The sequence below is a fragment of the Hordeum vulgare genome, chromosome 3H, assembly GCF_904849725.1.
Source record: "Hordeum vulgare subsp. vulgare chromosome 3H, MorexV3_pseudomolecules_assembly, whole genome shotgun sequence".
Classification (NCBI taxonomy): Eukaryota; Viridiplantae; Streptophyta; class Magnoliopsida; order Poales; family Poaceae; genus Hordeum; species Hordeum vulgare.
The window spans coordinates 18536531-18558822 of record NC_058520.1 but is presented as its reverse complement, the minus strand read 5'-3'; the positions used below and the strand labels follow the sequence as shown (position 1 = coordinate 18558822).

The 22292-nt window shown below is 41.2% G+C and overlaps 1 protein-coding gene across 1 annotated transcript; it reads left to right on the top strand.

Moving 5' to 3' along the window:
• The first annotated feature begins 20277 nt into the window (after nucleotides 1-20277).
• LOC123442609 (UDP-glycosyltransferase 88B1-like) lies at nucleotides 20278-21937 on the top strand. The gene has a single exon (XM_045118699.1). The coding sequence runs from the start codon at nucleotides 20387-20389 to the stop codon at nucleotides 21800-21802; it is 1416 nt and encodes a 471-aa protein (XP_044974634.1). The 5' UTR covers nucleotides 20278-20386; the 3' UTR covers nucleotides 21803-21937.
• Nucleotides 21938-22292: the final 355 nt, after the last annotated feature.

Sequence of the window (22292 nt, the reverse complement as noted above, 5' to 3'; positions counted from 1 at the left end):
CTAATCATGACTAAATGACACTAGTCGACACTAAATTTTTCACTTCTGGTTCTTCTTACCACACGGTTTCTTCTTCTTACCATTGCCTGTTTTCTATTCTATGACACACACACACTCACGATCTAATTCTAACAAATTCATAAACACAAGCAACACTTGCAACACCATGGTAACCAGGTTATGGATCTGCATGAGCCCCCCTCAGCCAATGATAAATTAGGAATACGATGAGTTTTGTGGAAAGTGTTCACAAAATATTTTAAACTTTTGAGTTTTTTCTATATTCTATTGATTATATGAATTCCTGAACATTTAAGAAAGTAATTCAAAATTGAACTAGAGGTTTGTTATAGTTGGGCCCAAAGTATTGGCAAAATCGTTTTCACATACTCAAGAAGATTGTATGTATTATCCACAAAAAATGATTGAAATTTTATTTTGATTTTGAAATATCCAAACATTTTTTCTAGTTCACAAGAAAACAAACGAGGGAAGATAAAATGACTTCTTCAATGTGACAATTAGTTGGAAATATGTTTCAAAATTATTTGGAATTGATAAAAGAATTTTAGAAAATTGAATTGTGCTGGCATTAATGTTCACAAAGCTCTATATGGGTATATTTAGTCTAGTGAATTTTCCTATTTTTTATGAATTCGTTTTTTACAATTTTTAATATGTTGTGTAAATTAAAAATTTCGTAGTTTTATTAAAAAATAAAAAAAACACGAATTTAAAGAACGTTCATTAGAATTTGAAAAAAGTTCATCAATTCCGAAAAAACGTTCACTGATTTTTTTAAAAATTTCATCAAATTTGATAAAAGTTCATCATTTTTTAAAAACGTTCACTGATTTTTAAAATAAGTTGATCGATTCCGAGAAAATGTTCATCGTATTTTAAAAAGATTCACCGATGTTTCAAAAATAATCATTAAATTGTATAAAAAATCATCATTTTTTTAAAACGTTCACCAAACTTTTTAAAAAGTTCATTGATTCTGAAATATGTTCATCATATTTTTAAAAACGTTCACCGATTTTTCAAAAAGTTCATCATTTTTTGAAAAACATTCACCAATTTATAGAAAAAAATCATCAAATTTTACTAAAATTTCATCATTTAAAAAAAATATCATTGAATTTGAAAAAAGTTCGCAGATTTTGAAAAACAATCACCTATTTTGAAAAAAAGTTCATCAAATTTGATAAAAAATCTTCATTTCTTTAAAAAAGTTAATCAAATTTGGATTTGCCACCGTTTGGGAGCTGCTATGCGCCTCTCGCTGAGGCGAGCAGCCGAGCGGGCGCACAGGTGGGACTCCAGCCCATTATTAGAACAAGCTAAAAAGTCTTAAAAAAACATGCTCGATGCGTGGATCAAACTAGAGACATGTGGCTTCTTTCTTGCGAGCTTTGTTGGTTTACTATGGCGCGTGTGGCTTCTTAATCCGACTGTTTTGTCAAATTCCGAACATGAGCATTTTCTCAAAAAATCTGAAACATTTTTACAAAAATCCTGAACATTTTATAAAAATCCGAATTTTTTTATAAAAATCCAGAACATTTTATAAAATTCAGAAACATGCTTTCAAATTCTGAAACATTTTTATAATTCCGGAACATTTTTTCAAATTCAGAACATTTTTTCAAATTCCGGAACATTTTTTCAAATTCCTGATAATTATTTCAAATTCCATAACATTTTGTAAAATATCAGAACATTTTTTGAAATTCCGGAACGATTTTTCAAATCCGGAACAATTTTTTGAATGCTGGATCATTTTTTTAAATTCCTGTACATTTTACAAATTTCGGCACATTTATGAAATTTCGGAAAGATTTTTTCAAATGCTTGATATTTTTTCGAATTCCGGACATTATTTTCAAACTCCGGAACATTTTCCAAATTTCGAAACATTTTTTCCAATTTCAGATTTTTTTAATTAAAATCTGAAACATTTGTTCAGATTTTTCAAATGCGGAGCAGTTTTTCAAATTTCAGAACATTTTTCCAAATCCGGAACTTTTTTTGAATTTTGAAACATTTTTTTAAATTTTGGAACTGTTTTTTAAATTTTGGAGCTGGTTGCCGACGATGAGAATGGCAGCCGAGCACGTTGAGACGCTCCACCCATCTCGAGCGGATGCAAGGAAGAGGGAAGAGAGCTGCGAAGCGGGACTATCTCTGCTAGTTGGCGAGTTCCTTATCGCGTCTGCTGGCCGGCGAGCTCCTCACCGCGGCTGCTTGCCGGTGAGCAGAGATGTGGTTGCAACTCTTCTTGATCTGTAGGACGGGACGACCCGATTGCTTTTTTCAAAAAGTTTGCAGGGATGTGATTGTTTTTAAAAAAATTGTAGGAACCTGATTGCTTTTGTAAAATGTTTTCAAATAAGAGGATAAGACACTGACACGTGGGCCCCATATGTCACTTAATGGTTAAACTAACGCTTCGTTTAGGTGTTGGTCCGACATGTCATAATCGCGATCAACTGATTAGCACTCAACTATTCGGGTTTTCTGAAACAACCGGCCCTCACTCGGTAGGTATCGACGAAAAAAAAATCCAGTAGTTTCTTGAAATGATAGCGCGAATTATAGTAGTTTTATGCTATTTACTCGCCCTCGCGGGATGCACGACCGTGCCTCTCGAAAAGTAAAAAAAAACTTGTTTTCTAGTTGTTTCCTTTTTGTGAGAGGCACGGTTTTTTCCTTCGCGAGAGGCACGACCGTGCGTGTGAGAAAGAAATAAAATCGTGATTTTTGGTTATTTTTTCACGAGAGGCACGGTTTTTGATTTGCGATAGGCACGGTCGTGCCTCTCGAAAAGGAAAAGAACACGTTTTTTTTCAAGAAAGAACGGTTTTTTCGTAAAACAATTTCGTCAAACCTATCAGCATGGGATCTAGTTTTACAGATCTCGACACGAGAAAACCCAACGATGAAAATGATTCGATATTTGGACACACGGTTTAGGAGATAAAATGTTTCGAAAATATGGATCTACGAAAAAAAAGGAAAAACTCATAGGTTACGACAAGTAGTACACATGCAATTCATCAATTGTCACAACCTGGAAAAGTTAGAGTGATTCTTAAAAGAAATACTTTTTAATTAGTGATTTTATAGAGGATAAGATTGAGAAGGAGACAAGAGAAATACAAAGGATAAGATTGGCCAAAAGAAAGAATTGCGCGAGGGCCATCCAATTTGTTACCATCCAACGATGGCGCGCGTCAGGTCCAGCGTTTGGATGATATGTCAAACGTAAATGTTTTCCTTATACTTTCATGTACTTCTTTTATTTTTAAATATAAGTCATTTCAAAGATTTTAACATGAACTACATACATATGTATATAAATATATTTTAAAGTATTGATTCGCTTATTTTCTTTCGTATGTAGTCTTTAATAAAATTTACAAAAAGTCTTACATTTAGGAAGCGGAGGGGGTACTAATAAAGGTTTTGTAGAGAACCCACCATTAATGTTTTGTGTCTTAATTACATCCTAAAAAGGGTTTTGTGTGTTAGAACTGTCTAAAAACATGCTTGACCTTTCGAGATAAATTTAACATTTGCCGTGCATATCCTCCAGCGGGCTTGCTTGGAGGCCGGCGGCGTTGTCGAATAGCTTGTTCCGCATGGTGGGGGAACAAGTAGTGACAAGCACTTCGATGATAATGCAAAGGTATCTATAGCCGGATCCCTCAAATGAACCTTTATACGTCCGCAGACGCGTCCGGTCAGTGATCGGACAAGAGAGAAGGAAAAAAAAGACCCAACCGGACCCCTTATATCATACTTAGGCCTTGTTCGGTTGCAGAGTATGGAATCCTCTAGTGGATTTAATACTCTAGAATATTGGATGATTCCCCACCCTACACCAAATCCGCTCGCGGCCTAAATACATGTCACTATGCAATCCATATTGCATTCGGTTAATCCTCTACGGGAGTATTAATTAACAACATGAGTCTAGGCCGGCATCACCAACGCCTTATTGTAGGTAGAGAGAGAAAAGACAGTAGGCAGGAGAGCAAGCACACACACAGAGAAAGAGAGAACCAATCTGAAGGTCTCGTCGTCGGCTGCCTCCTCTTCTCCGGCGTGAGGTGGCGGGGGAGATTAGACCGGCCAGGCTCCATGGCTGTTCTGGGTCACCGTCGAGCTCGTGCCGCTTCACTTGGTTGTTGAGTTGACAGTTGAAAAGGGAGGAGGAAGGGGAAGGAGGATGCACGCCCATCTGCTCCGGTAGCGTCCCCGGCGCCTCGTCGCTGAATCGAGGGAGGGAGAGACTCCCTCGAGAGGATCGGGGCGGAGAGAGAGAGAGCACACATAACGTTTCGTGGGAGGGTTTGCTTCCACGAGGTGGGACGCGTGGGTGGTTTCCCTGTGATTTCCACGTAGTTTGGTAGGGATTTGGTTCAGAGAGGGTCTAACCGAAGGCTGTCAGCAGCGAGACCGGGATTTGGCCCCGGCCGGGACGAAACCCACGTGGATCGGCGGGGTTTGCACCCAATCCCAGCGGGGATGGGGCTAACCGAACAAGGCCTTATATGTTCGAATTGTCCGCTAATCCTCATATCCAACTCAAATATGCGGAGGATATGAGGGCTCGCGAACGTGTCCGAACGCGTCTGATAAGTCTGCCACATAGAACGCGACCCCATCACAGAACATCTTTTTTTTCTTCTCTATCTTCCTCCTCATTAATCATGTGCAAGTAACTGGACATGTGATAAAGAAGATGAAAAGTGTGGTTGCGCGGACGAATAAATATGTAACACGTTCGGTCGTTGATCGAACGCGTCTGCGGATGTTTAAGGGTCCGAATTTACAAGTCAGGAAGATGCTTAATATACCGGCAATGACATGATCAGGCCACTCCTACTCCAAAACCTGCTACTGATCAGGAGACTGATTTGAGAAAGCAAACGTGCTGCAGGATTGATAACCTACTGTACGTACCATAAATCCATGCATGATCAAATACCATCTTAGAGTATATTAGAGTCAGAAGGTGTCCACTTGCGGTTGGCGAGTTTGGGTCGGCCCACACGCACTGTCCATGCATGAAAGATGAAGTACCGTAGCAAGCATGTGCACACATATATAGAGTATATATATTCTTTATCCTTACAACACATTATCTATTTTTTTTAATCATGCAACCATCACACATAAGCAAGTATGCATGCAAGACATAAATACCATCTTTTGCATTACTCTATGCATGCAATGGTGCCACATCATCAATTCATGCATATTATTAGTCATAAATAGTTTTTTTTTTGCATTAGAGGTCATCCTCCATATTTTGTTAATACATTTTAACTATAATTTTCACTATTTTCTTGTACGCTTTGTATTTTATTGTTTTTAAGTTTACAGTCATTTTTCATTAGCTTTAGATTTTTTATAACAACTATCTATCCATATTTTAGCAATGTTTTCGCATCAACGTATGGGGCATCATCTAGTATTTATATATATAGAGCTAATAGATAGATATAGATATAGAAGGATACCGTCGGTATACACTGTATACATACTCCAGCTCATGCAATGCATGCATGAGTTCTTAACTTAATGCATCATATATATATATATATATGTGTGTGTATATACACACACACACGTGCGTTATTACCATATTCATATTTCATAATCATATACTCACCCCGTCTCAAAATAGATGACTCGTAATGTAAAATTAAGTTATTTTTAAGTCACTTATTTTAAAACAAAGAGAGTACGTACGTGCGTTGGTCATGGCACTGATGGATCAATGTTTTCGACGGGACCCTGGTTCTTCTCCTCCTCGTCCGGCGAGACGGTGACAGCTGCGTGACCGCGGCTGCTCGGGCCCGAGGGCGGATTGCGGCGCCACCGCCAGGCCATGCTCTTCTCTCCCCGGCGCACCACACGGCGCCTCCACGGCAGCTCGAGGCCGAGGGTGCCCACTGAGGTCGGCGAGGAGGGCGGCATGCCACGGAGTAGATTTAGCCTTTCTTCCGTGCTCGCCAAGGATAGGCCGCCAGCAGCAGCTACAACCATGACCAGAACGACAGCCACGAGCCTCGACCGCAGCGAGTTCATTGAGGTGACCTAGCTGGGCTGCCTAGTTTAATCAGCGACACAATCAGTTTTGGGTGCTGAACTCTTCTGGCGTCTACGTTGTTATATATGCATGTGATGTCGCGTGGTACATGGACTGGATGATCGATCTCCGCCTCCATGGCGATATATATATAGGCACGCCGGAGGAGATCTAGCGCTCAGCAATAATGGTTTCTTTTGATTACCGGGCATGCATGCATGCATGCATTTGCTGGTGGTTAGAAGGTAATGGCTGAATCGAATTAAGCACAGAAAATTAAAGGCAAAGCGGTGGCTCCGTGCTGCTTTCGGTCAATAAAGCTAGCGAACGAACTTTGCAGAGTTGGCACCGGTGGTGGACAGCGCAACCGCATTCGATCTGCCGTGGCAACTGGCAAGGGAAAATATTGAATTGAAGGTTACGGTCATGCAAAGAGATTTTTTTTTTAGGCTCCTTCCAATGCAAAGGTGTTAGGCTGATCATAGTGGGGATATCATAGCTAGTAACATAGTCTTGGGACTAGCAAACATGATGATGTGGCAAGTAATTAAAGAAGAGAGAGAGGGTTAGAGTAACATAGGTAGATACAGTATCATGTTAAATGCTATGCTATTATGTGTCATGCATGTCAATAAATGAGATCATCTATGATACTGATAGTATGCACTATGAGGCTGGTTGTAATGGGTAGTATCATATATTAGTATCATGCATATGATACTAGTGTATGATACCACATCCGTAATGCATACTCCCTCCGTCACGGTTTGAAAGGCACGCATGGAAAATCTCTGGGACCAAGGTAGTCACCGATTGGTTGTGGGATGTAGCATGTGTCAATGGTAATGCGCCTAATCAACTGAGAAAATACTAGTACTAATGCGTGAGCAGCAAATTAGGAGGGCGCATGCATGAGTACTACTAGTACTAATTAATAGGAATAATTGCTTTCGTGTCTTAAACCTTGTCTATTTTGGAAACGCACGCAAGTTTAACTGTGCCTTCTAAACCGTGACGGAGGGAGTAGTATTATATGTTAGTATCATAGGGTAGGTTATTTATTGACATGCAAGACACATAGTAGCACACCATTTAATATGATACGGTATCATAATATGATACTCAACCCTCTTTTTCCTCATTTAATTCTATGCCACCTCATCAAAATTGCTTAGTTGGCATGCATGATACTACCTACGATACTTCCATTACGGGCAGCCTGAAGGTAGTATCATACAATAATAACATATGCATGATACTACTATATGTTACTCTCCACTATGAGCAGCCTTAAGATGTGGTGTTAAGAGCATTAAATAGCTTAGCAACTCAACTTTTCAATGCATAGATGCTTAACTTGTTGATTTAGCACCTAAACTCTCTCATGCATTGGTCATCTTCTTTTATTTAAGTGGTTTGTCTAGGTTCACGTGTATGGCATTGGTTCTTTCTGGGGTCATCAAAGTGTTCTCTTTCCTCCTTAATTGCTATCTCATGTCATTTTTTTGCTTATGTGACATGCTTAGTACATGTTCATCATGGAGCACTCGGAAGGGCCTTACGATGCATTGTACTACCGGAAATAGTGGGTAGCATATAACTGATACGATGGTCAATTATTGATGCCTAATTTTGTTCTTCCTACGGCATTTTGGTAATTGGCTGTTAGGGTAGATTTGTCTTTTCTTAAAATTAATTGTCATGATTAATAACGCAAGTAATCAGATCTGCGAACAAATGAATTGCCTTTCATCTTAGTTCGTAGGTTTGCTCTTCATACAATTCATCGGCCGCCCAAGCAGTCCGGTGGCCGCTCTATCTCCCGTCCTCCGGTCGCCGCTCCAAGATCTTTGAAGGCACAGCCGCTCCGCTCTGCCCGTTGGCCCTTTATCCATTGCATGATCTCTTTAGGCCTTGTTCGGTTCCACCTCTTTTGAAGATGATTGGAGGGGATTGGGGTGGAATTTGACTTGTAGGGGTTATATCCACCTCAATCCCTGTCAAACCCCTTCTAAATCACTGTCAAACGAACAAGGCCTTAAACGGCGCCCGAGATCAGTTCCTCCTCAAGTCGTTTCTCATTAGTTATAGTCCCACCGCCCCGTGCATATTCATCTTAAAAAAACAAATAACTTTAAAACATTTAAGTGTGATACATTAACCCTCACCTCATTTTTCATTTATTTTACATGAATAAAAAAATCAATCAATAAAAGATATTGGCCGTGTATGTTTTTAATAATTTGAGACTAACTAGCAAGGCATGCAGTGGTAAATTTATTACATGTAATGATTTTAATTAAAAAATTAATAATTTGTCTCTTTTTTTTGTCTTGGTCGGGGTGCACAACCTAAGATGACTTGGACCCCTCCCAATACATACTCCACCTTGTACATGTGCTAAGGTTGTCATGTAGGCAAAGAATCTGACGTGGCAAGTGAAAGCATAATTGCTTCATAAGGTGGTTTTGGTAATTAATCACAACATATGCATCATTGGACTAATGAGTTTATTCAAGTATATATTTCAAAAAAGTTCAAAGATGCCTTGGCTATAGGATTGCGAGGACAAGCCCCTTGATGCTAGGAAAGGAATACGATTGGCTCAAGCTTCAAGAAAGGAGACTCTATATTTTATATTTGTGAGAAATCATTTTGAATCCATAGGAAAGCCAATACTGTTAAAAGGAGGGTGAGGTATTATGATGAATTGGTTTCTCAAGTTCTTAGAGATAGCCACAAAAAATACTTAGCCATTTTCCCATAAAATATCTCTTCCCAAAGTCAAACTAGCAAAATCGATGCCACCAACAATTTCCACTTGGCCCTACCAATTTTACACTTGACAGATCCTATGCCAAACCCTATCATCTCGGTACTACCAATTTTCACATCGATGCCACCAAGATTCCGTGACCAACTTTCTGTTGAGAAGATATCAAGAATCGGAATTTCCGAGTTTGAAATCGGTCTCACCAAGATTTGGAAACCGGTCTAGGTCATTGTATCGGTACCACCGAGATTCCTATATCGATCTCACCGAGAATTCAAAAGTTGCCAAATTTAGTGCAACTCGGTACCATCGAGATTCTTTTTGGTGTCACCGAGTTGCGCAATAATGTTGTAACGGTTGGATTTTGGGGATGCCTATATATACCCCTCCACCTACGTCTCATTCATAGAGGAAGCACTCATAACACACTTACACTTGCCAGATTCATTTTTCTGAGAGAGAGCCACCTACTCATGTGTTAAGATCAAGAGATTCCATTCTAACCATTTGAATCTTGATTTATAGCCTCCCGAAGTTGCTTTCTACAAGAACAATCTCTCCTACCCCTGCCAAATCTGAGAGAGAGAGTGATTGAGTGTTGAGGAGACTATCTTTAGAAGCAAAAGAGCAAGGAGTTCATCGTTCTACCACATGCATTACCTTTTGAAGGGTGGTGCCTCCTAGATTGGTTAGGTGGCGCTTGGAAGCCTCCTACTTTGTGTTGTGGAGTTGAACCAAGATATTTGTAACAACAAGGAGATCGCCTACTTCGTGAAGATCTACCATGAGTGACGCTAGTTCTGTGTGGACGGAAGATGTGGTGGAATAGACAAGGCCGCTTCTTCGTGAATCCCTTGTGGTTGGAGACCTCCGTGGACTCTCGCAGCCGTTACCCTTCTTGGGTTGAAATCTCTACTAACATGGACGTACGATAGCGTTAGGGCTGGGCGTTCGGTTTATATGGTTAATACGGTTCGGTTTATTCGGTTCTATATAATTTCAATTTTGGAGGAATAGAAACCGAAATAATCATTCAAAATTTAAAACTGAACCATATTAACCATAATATATCGGATCGGTTTATTCGGTTAATCGAAAAACCAAAATTCATGCATTTGTTAGTATAAGTGTAATGACTCGAGAGCACTGATTTGGATTGTATAATGTGCAAAAAGATAATCACAAGTTCTAGCAACCTTAATATCATTCTATGGTTTATTCGTTCAAGCAAATTAGTAACCATAATTAAGTAGAAAAAGCACATGAAACGTGAAATGTATTATGTGCGGAGAAATATGTGATGCCTCCATACTGTTGCACTTTCGGAAACAATGTATTATGTGGGGTATCCCACATATCGGTTTGTTCGGTCTATTCGGTTTCCGGGCAACAAAAATAGAACAAAAACAGAACACCGAACAACCTTAAAATTTCCCACCGAACCAAAAATCAAACCACCAAATGAACCGACAAATCTGTTAATACGGTTCGGTTCGGTTTGGTTTTTTGGTTTTCGATTTTATAGTGCCCACTCCTAGATAGCGTCATTTATCGAAACCATGCCAAAAATTGACGTGTCAACATTTGTGTTTGATCCCCCTACCTTACCCTCTACTTTACATTTGCATGTCTTACTTTCCTATGCTATACTCTTAGATGTGCATATGTAGAGTGTACTTGACTAGTCATAATTGCTAAAACTGACACACAACTAAAATTGGGAAAAGACTAAGTTTTTATCTTGTCAAATAGTCTACTCACCCCCCCTCTAAACATACTTTCGATCTTACAACAAGTTAATTAATAGGAGAGAGATGAGTGTGGTGACTCCGAAAAGATACAATACTAAGCGCGTGAACCTAGGCAAAACACTTAAATGAAAGAAGCTCATCAATGCATGAACAACTTTAGTTCCAAAATCGTTAAATGAAGGACGCTTACCAACAACAAGTTAAGCATCAATACATTAGGATGGTCGTAATGGTAGTACCATAGATAGTATCATGCATGTCAACTAGACAATTTTTATCTTAAGGTTGAGTATCATATCATGATACCGTATCATATTAAATGTTGTGCTACTATGTGTCATGCATGACAATAAATGACCTAGTCTATGATACTAACATATGATACTATGCATTACGGATGTAGTATTATACACTACTCCCTCCGTCACGGTTTAGAAGGCACGCATGCAAAATCTCTGGACCAAGGTAGTCACCGATTGGTTGTGAGATGTAGCAGGTGTAAATGGTAATGCGCCTAATCAACTGAAAAAATACTAGTACTAATGCGTGAACAGCAAATTGAGAGGGCGCATGCATGAGTACTAGTAGTAATTAATAGGAATAATTGCTTTTGTGCCTTAAACCTTGTCTATTTTGAAAACGCACGCAAGTTTAACTGTGTCTTCTAAACCGTAACGGAGGGAGTAGTATCATATGCATGATACCAGTATATGATACTCTCCATTATAACCAGCCTTACGAACAGCTAAACATCTTTGCATTGAAAGATGGCTTATACACCGGTACGAAGGGCCAACGCATGCGGCAAGGCATGCTCGTGCGAGTGCATGCGATAGCCAATGCATAACCAAACTAGAACGTGGGAGGTGCCCTTTGACACAGCATGCATGTAGGAGGCAATTATCACAACAATTAATCTCTGGTGCTATTATTATGGGAGTTAATTCCGTCTTGGTCACAACACTATCAAAACTGTCCATGATAATAAAATATACTACTACCGAAAAGTTGCAATAGTATTTTCAAATACGGGCCATCCAAACACAAAAATAAAATGGTCTATATTAATCTATAAAAACCGGCCTTTTATGGGATTACTAGAAGGGATATCTAGAGGGGGTGAATAGACTACTTGACAAAATTAAAACCTTACATTTTTCCAATTTTAGTTGTTGGCAGATTTTAGTAATTATAGCAAGTTAAGCACATCCTACACATGCAAATTACGTTCATGAAGGACTAGTCTCACTCAAAGTAGATCTCACGAAGTAGGGGATCTCTTTGCCCTTACAAACATCTTAATTCAACTGCACATGACCATAACCAATCTAGGAGACACCACTCTTTTAAAAGTAATAGATGTGGTAGTATAATAAACTCTCTACTCTTGTGTTTTAAAAGATAGTCTCCTCAACACTCAATCACCCTCTCACATATTTGGTTTGGGTAGAAGAAATTGATTGGGTGAAAAGCAACTTGGGGGCTAAAAATCAAGATTCATATGGTAGGAATGGAATATCCTGATCTCAACACATGAGTAGGTGACTTTCTCTCAAAAAAATGAATGGGGCAAATGTTGGTTCGTTGTGAGTGCATCCTCTACAAATAAGAGGTTGGTGGATTGGTATATATAGTCATCTTCAAAAATCCAACCATTACAACATTATTGCCCAACTCGATGAAACCGAAGTAAAAAACTCGGTTGCACCGCACTAGTAATGTGACAACTTTAGGCTTTTCGGTGAGACTAATATATGAATCTGGAAGGGTCCGATTTTGGCTTGACTGGGTAGTTACCAGACTCGGTGGCATCGATTTGCAAAACTCAGAAATTTTGATTTTAGCAAATGGCTAACCAGAGAGTTGGTCACTGTTTTTTTTCTGTCATACAGAAACCAAACCTGGTGGTACCGAAATGACTGTGTTTGGCATAGTTTTTGTCTAGGGTAAAACTCGGTAGGGCCGATTCGGAAAAATTTTGGTGGCACCAAATTTGACTTTGAGGTTTGGACAAAATATTTGTGGGAGATTTTCATGAGTATTTTTGGTGGCTAATCTCTAAGCATTTGAACAACCAGCAGCCGCTTCGAGATTGGATCACTCTCTTTGTTTCTCTCCTATTTTCGCTTCTGTTTTCTGGCCTTTCATCGTTTCTTAAATATTCAGATATCTGTAACTCCGATCAGGCTGAAATTTTGAGGGGATTTTTATCGGAAAATTATCTTTCTTGCGCGAAAGTAGGGCCCCAACCGACTTAAGGGGGTGCGTCCAACCACCCTGGCCACGCCCTGTTGCATGGTGGGGGCCATCGGGTAATTATATATGTTGCCTTGATTCTGCTCCCCAAAATTCACATATATTAATCTCCGTAATTTTTATCATGTTTGGACTTTGTTTGATATGGATATTCCGCAAAACAAAAAATACACAAAAAACAGGAACTAGCACTCGACACTGGATAGGTAAGTTAGTCCCAAAATTAATATAAAATATTACCAAAATTGTTTAAAAGTTGTAGAATATGGACATAAAACAATCAAAAATTATAGAAATGATGAAGACGTATCAACCAACCTGTGGTTAGATGGTTAATAGGACAATGGCACACCAAGCCCACCAGGGTTCAAGTGCTATACTTGACACTGATGCTCGCATTTTCATGTATTTATCCTAGACCTTAGATGGTGTGCGTTCAGTGAGAAGGGACATTCCGGCCGAGTATGAATGTCTTTATAGAGGCGAGTGTATGTGCGTATGTATGAGCATCTGTATTTGTATTGTATTGAAAGAAATGTCTCCAACTAGAAATTACTTTCAAGATCTTATCTATTATAGGATGCACCACATCAGCACTTAGTTTGACATATATAATATAAAGGGACTCTTCCAAAAAAATCCAACCAGGTCATCCCTTTTAGCTTAATGGAAATACAAAGTCTGTTAAAGCAAAACAAAACCACAAGCAGGAGAATAAGTAGAGGGAGAAACTCCAGCTACATGGCAACGACCTGCTAATATATATGGTGATCATCCGATCAAGGGACTATCCCAAATAACCTAGCTGGATGATTAATTTTGCTAGAGGTAAGACACACAATCGAACACAATGAAGAATGAAATCAGGCAGGGAGAACAAGATTTTAACGTGGAAAACCCTTTCAACACGAAGGGGAAAACCACGGGCGCTAGCCATTCAAACTTCACTATATCAAGAGAGGTTACAAACGCCGGGATTCACAACTGACCAACCTATCCCGTGTGGCGACTTAGAGCATCTCTAGCAGACCCTGTAAAAGCCCAAACTGTAAAACTAGGATACGGGTAAAAAAAAGGAAATTTTAAGGGTCCATTTTAGCTACCCCGAACAGAAACTGTAAATCCCTCGATAAAGAGCTCCTTCCTCCGGTCCGGCGGCCACCGCCCCTTCATCCAGCCGGCCATGCCGACCACGTCGGCTGCATCCATCCCCGTCGAATGCGCCCTGTCGCCCGTCGGCCACGGCCTGTCCCCGTCGGCCGCGGCCCGTCACCACGCCGGCCATGCCCCGTCGCCTCCGTCGTCAGCACCTTGCTCTGTTGCCAGCCGAGCCGTGCCCCTTTGCCTGCCGCACTGGGAGGATTCCGACGGCCAGGCTAATGTCATGGGAGGCCATGGTAAGGTCGAGCTCGTCCAATTCAAACCGGCGGCGATCGATTGCGGCGTCCAACGGCCTTTTCCGATGAGTTTAGGACGGATTCGGGCAAACTCCGCCATGACGTGTTGGCTACGACAAGGTTTGACCGGTATACGCCCCCCCCCCTCCCCCCTAAAATCGGCCTTCCAATCTTTAAAAATAAGGGCTTCGGATGTGGCTTTTCCCTGCCCCTTAAAAAATTTATGGGTTGGATCACTTTTACGGTTTCTGTTCTGCACATTTTTTACGACAAAACTGTAAAACCCATTTTTTTACGGGTTTGACCACTTATACGAGGGTCTGCTAGAGATGCTCTTACAAGAGGTATATATAACACATGAGTCCTATCGACGACGGGCCTCGCTCCGCTCGTTTGTGAGAAGTTGGTCTTTCTCTTTATATTTAAATTCAGAACATAATATAACGAACTTTAGATAGTCTAGCGGAATTGCTGCTTTCAGCTGCAAATCCACCCTGCACCCGGGTGAATAGCTAAATTCCTAAAAAGAGGAACTACTTCTAACAAACAAATGACATATGTTAACCATCTTTCTTTTCGTTTCTTTGAGATAGACGTCGCAACCATATGAGCACGGGGCTTTTCACTACTCCATGATCTTTTCTTGGACAGTAAGTACTACTCCCTATTTTACTTCATTTATTTGATACGAGCAGAACTCCATACTACTATTATTATAGTTAATGTGGAAATGTGATTTTTTTTAAACTACTACGTATTTTATAATAAATTTGAAAAGCATATGTGTTTTTTTAAAAATGTCAAAATTAGCATCCCGTCAGCCTCTGATGGGCCGACGGGGACCTGTCGGCCCGTGGGAAGCCGAATTTGGCCTGTCGGCCTGCGGGTGGCCGAAGAGGGCCCGTCGGCCTCTAGGAGGCCGAAGAGTGTCAGGGGCACAAAACATGATTAAGATGGCCTCAAATAAAAAAGTTATCAACATGAAAAATCTTTGTCTCATCGAAACTGTTGATTTTGATATAAAAATCGTCTTAATCCGAGGTCGTATGCGACCTGTAGAGCCAAAACAAGATCAGTGATAGAAGATGTAGAGTTACTTCAGGCAGACCGAATGGATGTCAGAAAATTTGTCACGGGACACCCGATGCACTCGGTGAGACCGTGTGGAATACAAAAGAATATACAAGTTTGGTCATGTTCAGTGCCTTGGAACACCCAAGGAGGTATGCACACTAGAGTTACACAACAATCCGATGTAGTACTATGTTTAGTTGATCAATAAAGTCGTTTTGATATAAGAGAAAAATGAGGTTAACAGTAAGATTTACCTGAAAGGAAAAGGTTTGGTCTTGGTAAGCAGTTGATTGCTGCATAAAGAAGATGATACATTAACTTGGCAATGCCAAAAATGTTGCAGTTGAAGACAAGGTACGGCAGCAGCCGTGTCCTAACCATAACGACGGTGTAGTAATTTCAGCCGATGTGAACAATAATTTACAACTCTGTAGGCAAAAACAACAAAAATGATATTACGATAGTATGTTTCACTTTTGTGTCTTGTCCAGTCCATCATCAACAATTTAGCCACCACTTGTATTCATAATAACATCATCCTGATATATGAGAAACTAACAAGCACGTCTAGAAAGAGTGCAAAAAAATGTATGTACAATGAAAGCATCCATGAAAAGAGATGCAATGAAGCACACACCAACATAGGTCAAAACATAAAATTCTACAAAAGAATCAAAATGTCAGTACAATTTACCAAGATAAGCAACACAACATTGTTTGAAGCATACTTTAATGTTGGTTGAAATATACTCTAGCGGCGGCTCAAGCAAAAGTTCATTGCCCTAACATATGTGAGAAACAATAATTTATAGTTACATGTTTGTTGGTGCCTACATTGTGAGCCCCAAGAGCCCCGTAGAGAGCAGCGACACTGTCACCAACGAGGGAACGATGCCCTTGAACTTGAACAACCTAGTGTTTGTATTGCTAGTTTGCTTTCAAAATGATGACAAAACATTGGGCACTCGAGATGCTCGATCTCATGTTACACTCCATGCCCACCATCGATGACCCTGACATGCCCACCGTCGGGAAAGCATGATTTTCCACTCTTGCTAGCCTTGGAGAAGTTTAGGAAGCATGATTAGTTTGATTTGAATACAAAGATGATGCCTAAGAAACAATATTAAGCATGCAATGAAGCAAACTCAACACAATGTAGAAGCACCAGTGTGAAGCACTTAAAGTAAACCATATGAAATGAAGAAGCATAACTATGATGCGTATGAAGCAAGTTGTGCACCGTAAAGAAGCAAAATTATGATACAAATGAATCATGAAAATTGGATGCATCATATTTATGTAATCTCAACATAATTTATGTATGGTGGAAGCATATTTTAAAATGGGGTTAACAAGATTTATGCAGTCATTCGGAGAGTTTGGTCACGTTCACTCGGTCTCATCGAGTGAACGCGACCAAACTTGTGTACTCTTCTGTATTCCACACGGTTTCACCGAATGCATCGGGTGCCCCGTGACAAATTTTCTGACATCCATTCGGTCTGTCCGAAGTAACTCTATAGCTTATGTCCTTGATCTTGTTTTGGCTCTACAGGTCGCATACGACCTCGGATTAAGATGATTTTTGTATCAAAATCAACTGTTTCGACTAGACGAAGATTTTTCATGTGGATAACATTTTCATTTGAGACCATCTTAATCACGTTTTGTGCCCCTGACACTCTTCGGCCTCCTGGAGGCCGACGGGGCCTCTTCGGCCAACCGCAGCCGACAGGCCCACTTCGACCTCCCACAGGCCGACAGATCCCCCGTCGGCCCATCAATGGCTGATGGGGTGCTAGTTTTGACATTTTTAAAAAAACACATATGCTTTTCGAATTTATTATAAAATAGTAATAGTTTTGAAAAAAAATCTGGAAATGTAGTAGGAGTATACTTTTTTTTTTTAAACGGTAGTATAGAGTATACTTAGATTAATAAGCAAGGATTGATTTCTATGTTGAACTGATCTCCTCATGGGACGTTAGCACATACGCCCGGGACGTAAAGTCTGGTTCCGCTCGTCATTGATGACGTCGCCCTTTGTAGCATAACGTGCCTTCATCGGATGATCACCATATATCAGCCTACAATATACAAATAAAAGTGAGCATCGAGGTCCTTTCTGTCTGCCACCATGAAGCTGTAGAGTAGAACCTAGGAAGTTTCGGTACTGACGGATGCATGCAAGTTCAAAAACAATCTCCACCTGACCTGGGCAACACGGATCACGGATATTTGAATGATAGTTTTGGAGAAATGGGAGATGTTGGGGTTATGTGTCACGGACATATATTCAAATTACTTGGAATTGTTAATATCCGGAATATCCCGTTGTGAAATTATACATGGAAATATTTTACATGTTTAGTATGGAATTATTACTAATTGAAACGTACTTAAGTAGTATTACTCTTTCCGTCTCGATTTACTTGCCGCGGAAGTACATTCATTTGTACGACAAGTAATTCAGGATGAAAAAATAAAAATATGCTTAATTAAGGAAGCTATGCAATTACTAGTGAAACACAATATACAATGTACATTGAAAAGATTACGCGGGTACACTGATAATTAAAAGGAACTAGATCGATGGTAAGATTACAAACCTAACTATGATTTACATAATTAACTGTTTAGATTAGTTATGACGCACAGCTCACGTCTAGATTAACCGGCTTATAAAAACCATTCGGCATATTGAAATAAGCTCTTGGCTTACAGTCGAAGTCTCGACAGATTTCCCTGCTATGTGGCCATCAGAGCAGGCTACAAGCGACAGAGCAGACTACAAGCCGAGTGGGTGCCATAAGGTTCTCAGCTAAGTTTAGGGAATTAGTTTATTTTTAAAAGTATGTGAAATATAAGCCCAGTGCCTATAAAATGTAACTTGGCTTACATGTGGCCTATTTCTTATGCCAAAATGACTTTTTAATAGTTAACATTTCATTTATATTTACTTATTGCATCTCGTTTCTTCGCCTCTTCCTCATCTGTTCTCTTTGAGCTATTCCTTATCGTACTTTCGATGCCTTAATTTCCCTATATTCCTCTAACTAACTATTGTCACTGCCAATTTAAAGTGGTATTGGCTTGTACTCTTCACACCTCCTAATGTAATCATATCAAGATCAATTTTCAAAAATTAAGAAAAAACTAGAAGACAAGTTTCCTGTAACATAACACAGATATACATGTTAGATTTTTTCCCTATCTACGCTTCTTTTCACCAGCGGCAGTTGCTCTTCTGGTGTGCTAGTCCTATGAGCCCTAGGACGATGATTGCACGACTGTCTATTAGAACAAGGTTTGTCCGTCACCGATTAGGAAGGGGCCACGACAGCGGCACATCTTCGGCTGGCTCTAGTGTTTGTAGTTCTCGCTAGTTGGTCTATGAATCTGAATATTTTTTTTACTTACAGTGTTATTTGTACTACTTTAATAGTTGATTAATAGATCGGATGTCCCCCCCCCCCCCCCAAAAAAAAGGAATATATCACAAATATTATCTATACCTATTAGTAAAGTACGGAGTGCTTCTCTCGTTCGTCAGATAATTTTGCAAAAAATAAAAGCTCAATTCCTATGAACTACCATGCAGTACACAGTTAAGTCACAGCCAAACTGTTTTTAGCATTTTTTTATAAACCCCACCGATTTTTCAGATAATTCACCCGCGGGTCATATTTATGTTATATAGGAAATTTGGTTACAAAAAAAGTGTAGGATCGGAATGTGATATTATTTTTACCTGTTAAATATTTTTAAATATTATTATGTAAGCAATCTTATAATGTATAGCCCATGGTTTGTTTTACTTTTGTACTGACGGTGATCCGGGTTGCAAATAAACACCTACTAAAAACATATAAAGAGGAAAGAAAACATCGATAATCACATATGCACACCTCTAAAAACCTTGCACCAAAAAATAACAGCTTTCTCAGAGGAAGTGAAAGAAAGAGACGTCTTAAGATTGACCATATTCAAACACGTTCTGGTTTATGCGAATACTGAGACCATCGTCGACAAGGTTGAGAAGGAGGATAAACGGCAACACAAATTTGATACCCCGCTAAAATAAAGGACATAAACCTATTGTGATCTTGAGTCATGGTTATTGGGTTTAGAGCGTGTGTTATTTTTTCTCATGTTACAACGCACAAGCTATTTTGCTAATTTTGATTAAGTATTGATTTTTTTTGCGAGAAATGATTAAGTATGGTTGTCGATCAAAACAGGTCTTTCATAACAAACAAAAAAAGTACTACTGTTATTTTCCATCTAAATAGAAAACGTACTGCTGCTAACACACAAGCGATGGCGTACGTTCACCGGCCCGCTGCTACTCCATAATATTTTCTTGGACAGCACTACTCCATTCGTTGAAGTGATCTCCTCATGGAACGTTAATACTCCCTCCGTATCTAAATATAAGTCTTTTAAGATATTTCACTGGGTGTCTACATACGGAGCAAAATGAGTGAATCTATACTCTAAAGTATGTCCATATATATCCGTATATAGTCCATTAATGAAACCCTTAGAAAGACTTATATTTAGGAACGGAGGGAGTACTAATTAGCAAAGGTAGCAGCAGGTGATTACTAATAATTAGTATTCGGCTTCAGTGTTGAACTGACCTCCTCATGGGACGTTAGCAGATACGTCCGGGCGTAAAGCCTGATTCCGTTCGTCATTGATGACGTTGCCCTTTTGTAGCATCATAATATATGTGCCTAACTCGATTCATCGGATGATCTCCATATACACATAAAGTGAGCATCTAGAAGGTTCGTTGAAGCGCCTGAGAAGGTTCGTTGCCATCCATGTTGGAGTGAGGGATGCAAGTACAAACACGGTTGCTATCCATGTTGGGCCTCTATAAATGTCAGGTTCCTCTTGGTCATCTTCATCAATCACTTGTCATCCAACTCCCTCGTGACATTCCAAACACAAACCAACGTACACTCCACAAGCTAGCCACACTACCGATCAGGATCAGGAACCAAAGTTCTTTTTTGTCGACATGGACGGCACCATGACGATCAGTGCCCGGAAGCCGCGGGTGATGCTCTACTCGTCCCCGCTCATTGGGCATCTCGTCTCCATGATCGAGCTCGCCAAGCTCTTCGCTGCTCGCGGACTATCCGTCACGGTCGTCCTCATGGACCCGCCGTACGACACCGGCGCCACGGGCCCCTTCCTCGCCGGCGTCTCCGCGGCCAACCCCTCCATCACTTTCCACCGTCTACCCAAGGTCAAGCTCCTCGACTCCGACCACTCCATGATGCCAGCCTTAGCGGTCGCCCGCCTCTCCAACCCGCACCTACACGACTTCCTCGCCGGCGCCTCCCCGGAGGTCCTCGTGTTGGACCTCTTCTGCAGCGCCGCCATGGACGTGGCCAAGGAGCTCGGCATACCCGCCTACTTCTTCAACACCTCCGGCGCCCAGATCCTGGCTTTCTTTCTCCACCTCCGGGTTCTGCATGGTAAAAGCACGAGGAGCTTCCGGGAAATGGGCCAAGAACTCGTGCACGTCCCAGGGATCACCTCCTTCCCGGCGACGCACTCCATCCAGCCGCTCATGGATCGCGACGGCGCGACCTACAATGCGTTACTAAACGTGAGCCTCAACCTGTTCCGATCACAGGGCATCATCGTCAACACCTTCCGCTCGCTGGAGCCCCGCGCCATGGACACCATCCTCGCCGGGCTCTCCGCCCCAGCCGGCCTCTCGACGCCACCGGTCTACTGCATCGGGCCACTGATCAAGTCGGAGGAGGTGGGCGTGAAGCGCGGCCACGAGTGCCTCGCGTGGCTGGACGCACAGCCCAAGGCCAGCGTGGTGTTCCTGTGCTTTGGCAGTCTAGGCCGGTTCAGCGCCAGGCAGACAATGGAGGTGGCCACTGGACTGGAGGCCAGTGGACAGAGGTTCCTCTGGGTCGTCCGTAGCCCGCCAGGCGGCGACGACACGACGACGACGACGACAGAGCCGGACCTGGATATGCTGCTTCCACAAGGCTTCCTCGACCGAACCAAGGGCAGGGGCCTCGTCGTGAAGTCATGGGCACCACAGGGTGACGTGCTAGCACACCATGCCGTGGGTTGCTTCGTGACGCACTGCGGGTGGAACTCTGTGCTCGAGTCTATCATGGTTGGCGTGCCAATGGTGGCGTGGCCGTTATACGCGGAGCAGAGGCTGAATGCGGTGTTCCTCGAGAAGGAGATGGAGCTGGCCGTCACAATGAAAGGGTATGACAAGGAGGTGGTGGAGGCCGAGGAGGTTGCCAAGAAGGTGAGGTGGATGATGGATTCGGAAGGCGGGAGGGTGCTCCGGGAACGGACTCTAGCGGTGATGCGGCGGGCGAAAGAGGCTCTGCTCGAGGGTGGAGAATCTGAGGCGACGTTGGCGGGGCTTGTGGATGCGTGGATTCATGCTTGATGTGTGCAGCATCATTTATAATTAATTCATCGTGGAAATAAGGAGTGAGCCTTATGTCTTTAAGGTGTGATTTTAGTTTCTTCAATTCTGTAATATGCAATAATAGAGAAATTTTTCATACATGCCACTCCAAGCTTCCCATATGCTAATATTTTGTCCAAAAAAAAAATTCACTGGTCCAGAACCCTATCAGATTCTTCTCATATTGGCTATCTTACCCCATGAGTCTATAGGAGGTCAGACAATGGATAGCTTTGACGGTAAACTGATAGATGTGGTGCATTTCAAATTTAACCCGATGGACAATCCGCAAGGGGACAAAACATTGATGTGCATGTCAGGAAAAAATGTTAGATTCGCCATTCATTTGTTCAAATAACTGTTGCCATGATATGCAACTACAAGATGAAAAGGCCATGATACGGACTGAGAATACTATAGTAGAGTAAATTTGCCATGGAATCAAAAATAAAACTGGCATGGTAAGAAC